Source organism: Alosa alosa, chromosome 6, assembly GCF_017589495.1.
Source record: "Alosa alosa isolate M-15738 ecotype Scorff River chromosome 6, AALO_Geno_1.1, whole genome shotgun sequence".
NCBI lineage: Eukaryota > Metazoa > Chordata > Actinopteri > Clupeiformes > Clupeidae > Alosa > Alosa alosa.
Genome location: NC_063194.1, coordinates 22,860,537 through 22,873,558, shown reverse-complemented (window position 1 = coordinate 22,873,558; position 13,022 = coordinate 22,860,537). Strand labels below are relative to the sequence as shown.

Here is a 13,022-nt window from a genome sequence, read left to right as displayed (position 1 = left end):
AGATGTCTGGGAGTGGGGAGGGGGTATCAGGGGCTGGGGGTTGCGGTAGGAGGTTCTGATTTAGGTGCTGGGGGGTTGCTGTGGGGAATAGGAAGCATCTCCCATCTGCTGGTGCTAGTGGTGCGTGTGTGCATTTGCATGCAGGGGTTCCTAGGGCAAAAATAAGCAATAGACAATATGGTGGCATGTAAGGCTAGAAACCCTATGAAAAATGACAATAACCCATGTCCCACTCAACTGTAATAACAATAGAATAGCACAATGTTGTTTACATGGAAGTATTTCCTCTAAGCTTGGAATACCAGGTGGATGATGTTTGAAAAGGCACAACATATTGACTTGTCTGTCTTGGCAGATGCCTGTCGGTCTGAGTCTCCCATGGAAAGCGTCTGAAATCTGGAGTCTGTCTCCGGCCTGGAAACTCTGAACCAGACACAGAGGCTGTGGAACTCTGACCAAGACTGAAAGTGAAAGTCTTCAGTGCTTGAGATGGCAGGCTAGTCTGGGCGTTCAATCAAAGAAATAGTCTAAACACATTGTCGAGATCAGGTTACATCTAGTCAGTGACAGTTACCATGGGTCAAAGCTGAGGAACAGCATATGATGCTTCAGTGCCCCCTTCCCCCACTCATACTCTGGGGCCTGTGGGTCACTCTGATGAGACGGGCCGGACGGTGCGCAAAGCAGCTTCTCTTCCTGTGAGGCTCTTGTTTACACAAGCTGCCTGATGGAGTGTAATGTGGTTGTAGGGACCAAATTAAAATTCTCAAGAGGATTTTCACACGGCTTGAAATATTAGCACATGAGCAGACCATTACACCCTCAAACATGAAATAAGGAACCACCAGCAGCAAAGAAACTGCAAAGCCAGCATGACGAGTCTGCGGATTAAAGACGCCGTCCTGGTAAAAGCCAGCATGAGGAGTCTGCATGAGGAGATGCCGTCCTGGTAAAAGGGGGTTGATATTTGAGCTATACAGCACCACACTCCTTCCTGAAGTTGAACTTGATTGATTGATTGTATTGATTGGCTAGAATTGTTTATGGCTTAGTCTAAGCCACTGTGCTTGTTTGCCATTCACAGACCCAGGGTGAACCCATAGGACTCTTCTATTTTGAGGCTGCCCACTGAATGAACATAACCCTCATCAGTAAACCATGTACTTGGAATACCCATCAAGACCAAGTATGAACTTAAAAGGAGACTTATTCATCACACACATCGGACAGACAATTAAGAGCTGACAGCTGCATCAATAAGATAACTGAAAGGAGTACCGTATTTTCCGGAATATAAGTCGCACCGGAGTATAAGTCGTGTCATGAAGAGCAAAAAAATATATATATTTATATATGTTGCACCTGAGTCGCAGGACCAGCTAAACTATGAAAAAAAGTGCGACTTATAGTCCGGAAAATACGGTAATTTCATTCATTTGACCAAAACATTTAATGGCTTTGAATCAGTCTGCAGCTTGAAGTAACCTTTTCAACAGTTGTTGGTCTACAAAGAATCAAGAATCTTTACAACATGGGAGCGACGGCCTTTTTTCACTTTTGACTGTCCTTGGTCACAGAAAAAGGGACATCTGCAAAAGTAGAGCAAGAGTTGTGAAAGAAACTGGGCCACCATGGAGAGACACACTGGGAAAACTCACAAAGACACGTCCCAGCCAGACATGTTGGAAGTGAGCAAATCTTTCCGAAGAGGCAAAGCAATATAAACATGCCACCCAACATGTGTGAGCCATCCCTCTAAAAGCTTTTAGGACTCTGAACTCAATTGCTTTAACCACCCCCCCCCAGCCAAACAAAACAAAACTGAAAATGAAACAAAGCAGTAAGACACTGTGGATGACCGAGAGAACAAGAGAGGAGAGACTTTATTGAAGCGAGTTCAGCATCACCTGACAGAGGTTTGTGGACAGAGTTGTGATGAAAATGGAGTACAACAAGGCAGTCAAAACAATATAGCGCCCAATAGCTGCTCAGACATGAGCATCACCTCTTGTTGGTAAAGGGATGCATTTGTACTTTTATTTCCGTGCTCAGTGTCCAGTACCACAGACTAGCATGTCCCGTGAGTTTGGTGTTAGCAGGATCAGGATCCTGTGATCATTGTGTTAGCAGAGCCTTTGGCTCAAGTCTGTTGCTTTACAAACAAAGGAGATAAAACAAGGGGGAAAAAAGGACGCAAAAGATTTACAAAAAATGAAAATAAAACAGTGGTGGATTATAGATGGTTCAGCAGAACTACACAACATAAAACACCCAAGTATTTTTTCTATGCCTCATCTTCTCACTGCACACATGGTTCAGTGCTGTCCTTCTCACACACACACACACACACACACACACACCTTGTTAGCATTTTAAAAGGACAAAAGACAATCTCTGTGCATGATCAAAGGCACAGCTAAAAAAAATCTTCAGCCACCAACTCAAGAGATCTAACACTTAAATTTGTTTAACTAAGTTTCATATCAACACATTAAATGACTTCATACAAACAGCAAACTTTACAGGGGAAACTCGGAAGAACGCTGGTTAACAACGGACGCCTGTGAGTCTGCAGACATCGGCAGAAAGACAACAGAAGATATGACGACAAGACCTCTGCAACACTGGGATACTGTGACGTCATCCCCATCCCCCCTATCCCACAAATACAAGATAGACTGACAACAGGGGGGAAGGATGAAGCTACATGCTCATCCAGGAAAGGTGGTGGAGTAGAGATGGCAGCTGAAATACTGCTACAGTTCTGGTAAGTAAAAACTGATGCACTCACAACCTCAACAACAGCAACAGCACCTCCTCATGGCCAAGCAGTCCATCAATCAGCAGTGGATGGGGAGAGAAGGCTGTTGTTGGTTCCCCCCCCGCAGTGTTGCTGTTGCTGAGTGAGAGCAGTGGATCCCAGTGGGCGTCTCAGTTGTCCCATCGGCTTTTCTTGCGCCGGGGCAGGTCTGGAACGGCGAAGCCGGCCCCGCGGTCCTCATGGTCTTCGCGGTCCTCCCGTTCCGAGCGTCCGTCCCTCTCCCTCCGCCCGCCATCGCCGCCATTCCGGCTGTCGCCGTGGCGGTCGCGGTCTCCGTGGCGCTCGCGCTCACGCTCGCGATGATCGCTGTGGCGGTCGCCGCGATCGCCATGCCGGTCACGGTCACGGTCGCGGTCCCGATCTCGCTCCCGCTCTCCTCCACCTGAGCTGCGGTCGCTATGGCGACTGCGCTCGTCTTCGTAGCGATCACCACGGGGGCTGTCGGGCACGGAGCTCAGGGAACCGGCGCTGGCGAAACCCGCCATCTTGGTGCCCACGCTAAGAGATGGAGGCGGAGGGGGCATGGCGGCAAAGGATGCCACTGGAGGTGCCGTGGGCCGGTCCAGGCCCTCGGGGGCGCCACTGGGCACTGAGCTCAGGCTCCCGGCACTGGTCCAACCCGAGGTGCTGCTGGCTTTGGTGGAGAGCTTGGGAACGTGGCCCGACGCAGCCACAAAGTGGTTCTTATACTGGGACTATGGGAAAATGAAGAGACAGACAGACAGACAGACAGACAGACAGACAGACAGACAGACAGAGAGACAGAGAGACAGAGAGAGAGAAATGGAAGATAAATGGAGGGAATGAGACGGAATGTCCATATAACAAGATCTAAGGGACTTGAGAGAGAAATGAGAGCATGAACACTAAAAATAAATCTATGAGAAAGAGAGAGACAGCCAGACAGAGAGAACGACAGAATGAAGGAAACAACAATATGCATGAAGGCATAAAGCAGGTACCTGGAAAGCCTGTTTCATGGCTGACATGCGGTCTCCCATGGCTCCTCCTGTGGCGGGCTTGAAAGCCTCGTAGTTCCCAAGGGAAGAGGCTCCGCTTCCACCAGCACTACGCTCCTGTACAAAAACACTACATTACCCAGAAGTCTGTGCCCGCCCACCAACCAACAGCCTTGTATTGAATACAGCTGCCAAATTTCCATCCTCCATCTGTGACCTACAGCAATCTAGCTCACTGGTACAAAAATAGAACACAGATATACATGTGAGGACAAAATACTAACACATACTGAGGTGTCTGCTCCTAAGCCTGGTCTCTCTCTGTATCCCAGGCCTCCACCTCCAATGTTGATCTTCTTCCCCTTCCCTCCCTTAAAGCGCGACTTCCTGAACCAAGAATTCTGGATTGTGGATTTTAAAAAAAGAAGCAAAATACAGCCAAAAACAGAACACATTAGGCCCATTTTTGATGTCAGAGAACAGTTTATCAGACTGTATGAATACAGAATTCTGTGAAGAGTGATCAATCAATTTATTATTTTATTTAAAATGCTTGTCTGATAAAGACTGATGATATCCAGTTGCACCTGCATGGCAAGGTCCATTAGGTCCTTAGAAACACTTTGATTGGCTCCCTCCAGGTTACGGACAAGGTCTCCAGCGAATGAGGTGTCTTTATTGGTGAGAAGGGTGTAGGCCACACCCTTTTCTCCAGCACGACCTGTTCGACCAATCCTGTGTGTGTGTGTGTCGATGTCACGGGCCACGTCGTAGTTGACCACCGTGCGGATGGATGGAATGTCCAGACCACGGGCTGAGGGAAGAGAAAAGAGAGGGGAGTGAGTGAAGGCACAGCATGGCGGGACTCTTTCACAGCAAGACACTGTTTTGACACTGTTCAAAACACAAGCTTTGATCAGGGCCAGCATCTACAAGGTTTCTACATGCACTCGTTTAAGTCGTTATTAAGGTTCAAGCTCAAGGCTCACTGGTGCTTCAATGCCACTTCAGACTCCCCTAAACCATTACACAATCCTCCGCTTCCACCCATCTCCTACCCACCTGCCACGTCGGTGGCCACCAGTACGGGCAAGCTCTTCTTCTTGAAGTCGGCGATGACCTTGTTCCTCTCGCTCTGGTCCATGTCGCCGTGCAGCAGGCCCAGCGAGTAGCCCTCCTGGGTCAGGTTGGTGGCCAGCTCCTCGCAGTTGGCCTTCTTGGTGACGAAGATGAGCACGGAGCCGGCCGAGGTGAACTCCACCAGCCGCCGCGTCAGCCAGCCCCACTTGTCCACGCCCGCCGGCATCACCTCCACCAGCTGGGTCACATCCTCGTTGGCCTGGAGCGACGAACACAGAGGAGCATGAGGATGGGTGGATGGATGGAAGGATGGAAGAAAAAGACAAGAGACAGACAGGCAGGCCGGCAAATGAAAAAAGAAAGAAAGAAAAAAGATAAGGAGAGAAAAAAAAAGAGGAATGAATGAACAATAGATGTATATAGAACAGAGAGAGAAGAGAGAGGGGAAAGAAATAAGAAAGCAAAAGAGGAAAGAGAATGAGAGGAAAGTGAGAAATAGGCAGAAGTACAGGCCGGGCAGAAAGACAGGACACAGAGGCGTGGAGGCAGAGGAATGCAACCCAGAGACAGAAGAGGGACAGAGTGATCCCAACACTAACAAAAGTTCTCTTCAGTTAGAATGACCTCCCTCTCACATTCCCAACTCCAGCACACGCTCCCCATCAGACACAGAGCAGAACATCCCCTTTAGTGTCTTCCAATTACAGCTACAACCATTTATCAAGTAGTCATCAACTATTACATAAAATGCAAAGTATTTTGGTAATCAGATAATCTATGTTTTTAAGGAAAATAAATCTCCGATTCCAATTTAATCAAATTAATTTATTTTCTGGTTCACTTCCCGCTCAATGAGTAAACTAAATCTCTCTGGCATGTGGACAAAAGAAGACATTAGAGGACATCATCTTGGGCTGATCGATAGTTGAGAAAATAATTGACAGATTAATTTATTATGAAAATAATTGTTATTTACAGCCTAGAGCTAATTCAACTCTTTCCAGTCCGTCAATGCAAATATCAGTACCTACATGTGAGATATGCTTAGGTCACCAACAGCAGCAAGATGTATCTCAAGAGACTAATTTTTGCTCAGACGGGAAAGAGTTAAGGGTGAATCAGGGGACATTACCTCTCCAATGTCTCCCTGCACCACACGGATGGGGTCGACCAGGATGTCTCTTGCCAGCCTCTCAATCTTCTTACGGAATGTGGCACTGAACAGCAGGGCTGTTGAGATGAAAGAGGTCCTGGTGAGCAGCACATATGCTAACATGCGCGCACGCGCACACACACACAGCACTGTCTTACATGCACTCCATATAGACTGAAGACAGCATAGTAATACATAGTGACTACCTTAGCATGTATCATGAACACCCTGTAAGAATATAGGCACACAAGGTAGTAATAAATAATTGTTAAAAATCATCTAAAAAAGCAACTTACTTTGTCTGTCTGGCCGGACATGGCTGGCGACGGATCTAACCTGATACTCTGAAATAGGGGAACAGTTTTTCACCATTCAGCATTCATCAATCCACCAATAATCCAAAAGAGAACCAAGACTACATACATTATTACTAACTCTGCACTATTACTTACTAACTAAAGAACATTTGGGGCTCAAGTTTGTATGCCATGCAATGTGCAACGCAATGTGTTAATACTGAAGAACTAATGCTAATTTAATGAATTTAATAAAGCACAACACCACACTACGCTCAAGCACTGGTAAGTCAGCACAGACGAAGGAGTTCTCAGTGCATGAACTCATTTAAAGTGACACTGTTTTAATGAATCTTAATAATCATAGATAACAAACTCTCAATTAAAGTCAACTTCCATCACGTTTCACTAGATGTCAAATAAAATGCTATAAAATTTACTCAACTGATTTCTGCCACACTGCGACATACATGTCAATGACTGAGCGACTGGTATTATTGTCTGTTGGCGTTGTGTGATTTCTGCAGAACTGTAGCTGTAGCGGCTCTTACACACAGTTGCGTGCGTTGCAGTGCTGGAGACGCATCCCATTCACTTTACATGGGCTAACGTCATCCGTTGCCGAACTGAATTGTGGGTGCGTTGGGTCACGTTTATCCCGTCACTCGCGTTGAGAAGTTCAACTGTTGCTGCACCGACAGACGGCACCGGCCAATCAAGCCAATCGACGGACGGCACCAACCAATCAAATTACGGTTATACCTCAGGTCATTTGCATAGCTACCGTCAGGAACACCCACTGGCATGCGTTGACTGAACGCAACTGTGTGTAGAAGCCGTAAGTACTGCATGTTGTGGATTCAAATGAGTGCCCTTGATGTGTATTGGAGGTGCTCATGCTAGCTGACTCTTACTTGGAATATGGAAGTTAGCTGAGGTCATTTTGAGGACCATATCTTACCAAAGCCCATGTCAAACATGCGGTCGGCCTCATCAAACACCAGGTAGGTCACCCTCTGCAACGAGGTGGCCTTCTTCTTCACATGATCAATGAGGCGACCCTACGAGACAGATGACAGAGGAAGGTCAAACACATGTTTTGTGTTCAGTATGAGGAGTTGATAGGGGTTTCAATACTCTTGAGAAGAAGAGGAAAACATACACATGGTCAAAAACACAAACAGCTAAATATTGGGTGACAGACTGCACAATGGCAATGGCAATCACACACACACACACACACGCACGCACGCGCGCACGCACACGCACGCACACACAGCAGGGTACTCACCGGAGTGCACACCACGATCTCGGCTCCATCCTGCAGGGCCTTGGCCTGCTCCCACATGCTGCCTCCTCCATACACAGCCACTGAGCGCAGCCCGTACGCCTTCCCAAAGCGCTTGCACTCAGAGTGGATCTGCACCACACATAAACAGACACAAATACAAAATCATCATCATCATCATCATCATCTTTTCAGTCATCCCTAGACATAAAATTGAATTAACAATACTATAAATCTTGTCCCAGTCTGAATCTTGGTCATCACTGCCATTACCATATTGCTGCAACAGTCTGTTTCTGCAGGAGCTGTTTGCCCAACGCATCACAAGACACAGCATACAGAAGCATCTCTTAAATCCTCCTCTGCACCATCCAAAATCATTCCATCAATTTTCTCTCCATCTCTCCCTCCCTTCTCCATGCCTTTCATTCATACCCTCCTCCAGCCTCCCCCTCCCGCCTCTCAACCTCACCTGCTGACAAAGCTCTCTGGTGGGGCACACGATGATGGCGATGGGCCCGTCTCCCGGCTGCAGCTCCTTCTGGTCCATGATGTGCACCAGCATGGGCCAGATGAAGGCCGCCGTCTTGCCGCTACCGGTCTTGGCGATGCCAATCATGTCGCGGCCACTCAGGGCAATGGGCAGACCCTGGTCAAGAGGGGGGTCGATGAAGAAAACACAGGGTTAGGAGTAGTACACCATCAGATGACCATTATCTTGGGGAGAATCAAGGACTACTCTATCTACAGTCTATGCTGCCCCACAAAGCCAAAGTGCATTATCTACGAAAATTCCAAACTAGAAAAACAGCATTGTTGTTTGTCTTTCACACTGTACTTTAGCAGATACTGTAAAATGAAAATTTCTATATATTCAGGAAATGTTTCAGTAGATTAATGAGATTTTGATAGATTGATCAGAGGATAGGGCATTTTATATTGGTGTAAAAAAGTTAATTTCACAAAAAATGCAGTTACTGCACTTTGGCTTTGTAGGGCTGTAGTCATGAGCTGGCTAAAAGCATCAGTTGAGTCTCATCCACTCAGGCATCACATATTAAAAAAACACATGTATCTATCTCCACACATCTTGTCCCTTTTCTCCCCCTCGCGTCCGTTCTCGGACATAACCAAGAGCAGGCACTGGCGCAGAAGAAAGACAGTACCTGGCACTGGATGGGTGTGGGCTGAGTGAACTCAGATTTGCGGATCGTGTGCATAAGCTGCTCGTCGAAACTGAAGTGGGCAAAGCTTGTGCAAGGTTTAGGAGGCGCCGCTCCCGACACCTGTCAAAACAAAAAACGGATCCAAGAGTTTCAGTCAATTAGAAGAAGAGGACGATGAACCAACTGCAATATTCATCTGTGTCCATGGATCTTTAATGACAAAGTAATTGAAGGGTTTGTATCAGTTTTCTTGTGTGTGCAAGTGATTGATGGAGAGTGTGTGTGTGTGTGCGTGTGTGTGTGTGTACACATGACTCACCCTGAGGTTGAGTTTCTGTCTGAGCTCCACCACCTGTGTTCCCGTCAGAATGTTGAGCTCTTCGTGCTCCTCGTAGAAATTCTTCTCAAAAGGAGGGTAATCAATCTGCAAAGGAAACCCATGAGAGAACACACATGAGCCACTGCTCCCCTGGAAATGTTCATATGACCTCATACTGTTATGCCACCTGCAAACGTGTGATACTACATGTAAAACATAAGCGTCATTTTGTCTTGTGTTCACAGTGAAAAATCTTGCCTGTGTCTGCACTGCCAGAGGACAAAATTATTTCATATTGTTACTACACATTTAGATCTCTGAAAACTATATTTCCGAGCAATGAAGTGCATCCTCTGATATTTATGTGTCCCGTAGCTCCTTACCTCAGTGTGGTCAATCGGGGGAAGAGGCAGGATGATCTTCTTGGTGGTGGGAGCGACAGGATTGCCGTCGCTGTCGTAATCGATGTCCTCCTCCTCCTCCTCCTGGGTCAGGCCGGCCGTGGGGTTCTCTGCCATGTAGCGGAAATAGGCCTCCTGCACAGAGCACAGGAACAGGCATCACACCGCAGACACCAACACACACATCTACACACCCATACCGAGAGACACACACACACACACACACACACACACACACACACACACACACACACACGCACACACACACACGCACACGCACACCTACAGGTAGACATGTGTGCTAGAACTGTCATCTCAACTATCACATGATATCAGACAGAGAGTGGACAGACTACAAGTTGGCTGGCATCAACTTCAAACTCCAACAATCTGCTATCTGACTGATAGACTTGCAACGACTGGCATGCTCATGAAGGATTCATTTTATTCAGTTCTCTGTTGTTCAAGACCTGGTCTAACCTAACCGGGACCTGGCTGTGATGATACCAGTGACACTTATCTGAAGTACAATCTCGTGTTAAATCTAGAGTCAAGAGTTGTGTGGCTCATTTAGACATGTCCACCACTATAAACTGAGGATGGTGGGAAAGTCATTTTAATTGTTTATGCTTTTCCAGGAATTCTACATTAGTGTAAGCGGCGTTTCATAACCTGAGCAAGCTTCTCGGACGTGAACGCATCAAGGAGGGTTTGACTTGCCCTTGCATAGCAAAATATGTAGTCCACATCTTTGTAACACAATGCAAGCGCAAGTACCATGTCACACATTTCCTATGTGGGCACATCATTCCCGTAGCTTGTGTAGACTATGAGAGGGCTCTTCAATAAGTTTGTGAGCCTTGTGTTTTCAACTGCATCTGCATAGCTGACATATTCTATGAAATGGCCCCAAGTCTAGGAAACCGCAAAATCCAGGCAAACTATATTAGCTGGGTGCATAGACGTGAGAAGACAATGACATCATAACTTATTGCCGTCAATTATTCTTCACAACCTGGCAGGACCAGATCTAGTCATAAGAGAGATAGAAAAAGAAATCTAGAAGAAGAAAAATTCCAAAACGAAAGGGAAGAGGGAGGATGAATTAGTGAAGAAATGGGGAGGAGAGAGAGAAGGGGGCTTGGCAGGTCTTTTGGGGTCATAAGAGTGGAACATGATGGAACAGTAGCAAGCTCACTCACTTGGTCATCTTCCTCTTCAATGTCATCTCGTATACCCCTGGAAGAAAAGAGCGGAGAAAAAAAAAACTTCCCTGCGACCTGTTCCATCACCCGTGACAACCCCCATCCCACAATGTTGACTGAATCATTGCCAGTCCTCCCCAAAAAACCACCTACTCCCACACCCACTCTCATCCTACACAGTCTAGAGAACTCTGCCGATTATATTTACATGTGGTGTCTCTAGACTGCTGCCTGATTATTTGGGGTAAATATGACATCTCATGGAATTGGCTGAGACAGCAAAAGGACAGGGTAAACAACAACAACAACAACTACAACAACAACAAACAACAAACAATTCTTACTTGGCCGCCTTTTTCTCCTTTTCCTCCAATTTCTTCATATCCTTAGCTGCTTGATTCTGGTAAGGGAATATATTTTTAAGTATTAAAGCCTACAAAGCCAACGGATCCACTTATTTAAGTGCCCTTTCCTCTTCTCACCTCAACCTCCGCCATGAAGGCATCCAGTGGGTCATCGTCACTGTCTGAGCCATGTCCCCCTCCTGACTGGAACTGTTTTCGGGTTGGAGAGTTCTCTGCTGGGATGTAGGGCAGGTCATTGGTGCTTGCCTCCTCTTCATCATCCTCAAAATATCTGCAGTGACAAGAAGGGAACCAGATGCATTAAAGTTCACTCCACAACAAACAAGTAAGTAGAGAACACTGACTACCGTCTTTATTAAAATGAGAAAGGATGACAACTTAGAGGGAAACTGATGGTGAACCCTTTTGTTTATCCGCACATATACAGTAGATCGATACCAGTAATTCCTAGGATGAAAACTTTACAAAAGAAAATGCAACCTACAGAGCTAAAATGTCATTACAACGAATACGAATCATCCAAGTGCAGACACCAGACTTTCATCATGATAACACTCACGCATTCTCCTCGTCAAAGTTTGCTCTTTTAGTGCCTATTTTGTAGAAGGCTGGGAGCTGTTGATTCTTGCCATAACCTCCAGCTGACCCTGAAGCTCCAAACGAGTTGTGTGATGGCTGCGGCAGAGGTTCTTCTTTCTTCCCTCCAGCCAGAGAGAAGCCACCAAATCCGAAGCCTCGCTTACCCGCTGGGCCTCCCTTATTCCAGTTCATAGCTGTGGTCTTGAAAAACAAAAGAAATGCAATAACACTTTTTGGTTAGCCACATTTTTTATGTTTATGGTTCTTTGCAGACACTTTTGTCTAAAGCGACTTACAATGACATCAATAAACAATACGCAAATTGTAAAATGAGCAGTTTACAGTAAAGTCATATAACCTAATTAATGATTATAAAACAACTACCAATATAAGTAATGAACTAAATACATTAACAAAATAAAAACAATAACCATAAACATACAAACCACAACCAAGTTATGGTTAAGATTATCTTGTCCAAAGTGAAGCTGTTTAATTAGTCAAATACAAGGTAAACAACATATACAACGTATAAGCATTTTATCACAGAGAGTGGCAAGATGTCAATTTATCATGCAGTGAAGGTTAACTAGTCGATGGCACACTGAAAAAGTGTCTGTCTGTCTGCCAGGACTCGAACTCTCACAACATTAGTTTCAATTATCTAACCTGACATTAATTCCCATCACAAGAGCAGTCCTTGTGAGAAGGTATTAACATGTATAGAACACAAACATTATCAAATCCCCACCCTAATCTATCCACCAAAAACAAGACGTGACAACTGCAATGTCAACGTCTACTGATGCTTCGACAGATGCTAAATGTTCATCATTAGAACTTGCGAGAGCTAGAGCTAGCTAGCTAACAATTAGCTGTTTTCGAGCATGATGTACTATCAGCGAGTGCCAACTCCGAGGCATCCAAAAAATGTCATACATAGCATACACAACAATGTCTCTCATTACCTGAAAACGATGTATTGATATAGATAACTTCACGGTTAAGCCAGCTCATTCTATATAAAGCATTCCAGCTAACGCTACCTAAAACGTCGAAGGCCGCAGCAGCCGTAGCGCGCTGCGAGTAGAACTGGGGGTGTGTGAAGATTGGTCGACCACCTTGCTGCTTAAAAGGGTTTCAACATAATTTGGCAATACAAGCATGATATCTCTGGCTCAAATTTGACAGACTATGAACAACAGAATTGTTTTCCCTTTTGATTACCTGTTTATACCACTGTGAGGAAAACTCTATTTACAGCGTCCACCTCTGAATGTTCGTCTCGACAGTGTTCTACTTACGTCATCTCCACTCGCCAGGCTTTGTGTCAGACGTAAAAACCTGCGACAGTCCTGGGTCAGCTCAGGACCAATGAAAGCACAGTTGA

The 13,022-nt window shown here is 45.8% G+C and overlaps 1 protein-coding gene across 3 annotated transcripts; it reads right to left on the bottom strand.

Annotated features, from left to right (window-relative positions):
• Positions 1 to 1,864: 1,864 nt before the first annotated feature.
• ddx42 (DEAD (Asp-Glu-Ala-Asp) box helicase 42) lies at positions 1,865 to 12,965 on the bottom strand. 3 transcript variants are annotated; one of them, XM_048246678.1, is made up of 19 exons: positions 12,860 to 12,882; positions 12,601 to 12,757; positions 11,613 to 11,833; positions 11,171 to 11,324; positions 11,033 to 11,088; positions 10,686 to 10,722; positions 9,466 to 9,618; positions 9,083 to 9,187; positions 8,764 to 8,883; positions 8,070 to 8,246; positions 7,601 to 7,729; positions 7,271 to 7,370; positions 6,310 to 6,357; positions 5,993 to 6,090; positions 4,843 to 5,119; positions 4,368 to 4,594; positions 4,065 to 4,181; positions 3,784 to 3,897; positions 1,865 to 3,516 (listed from the first exon to the last, which is right to left on the bottom strand). In XM_048246678.1, the coding sequence occupies exons 3-19, from the start codon at positions 11,822 to 11,824 to the stop codon at positions 2,932 to 2,934; spliced, it is 2,709 nt and encodes a 902-aa protein (XP_048102635.1). In that variant the 5' UTR covers positions 11,825 to 11,833; positions 12,601 to 12,757; positions 12,860 to 12,882; the 3' UTR covers positions 1,865 to 2,931. The 3 variants fall into 3 exon arrangements, with proteins under 3 accessions (XP_048102635.1, XP_048102634.1, XP_048102637.1); XM_048246677.1 differs by lacking the exon at positions 12,601 to 12,757 and having other exon boundaries at positions 12,860 to 12,965; XM_048246680.1 differs by lacking the exon at positions 12,601 to 12,757 and having other exon boundaries at positions 4,071 to 4,181; positions 12,860 to 12,965.
• Positions 12,966 to 13,022: the final 57 nt, after the last annotated feature.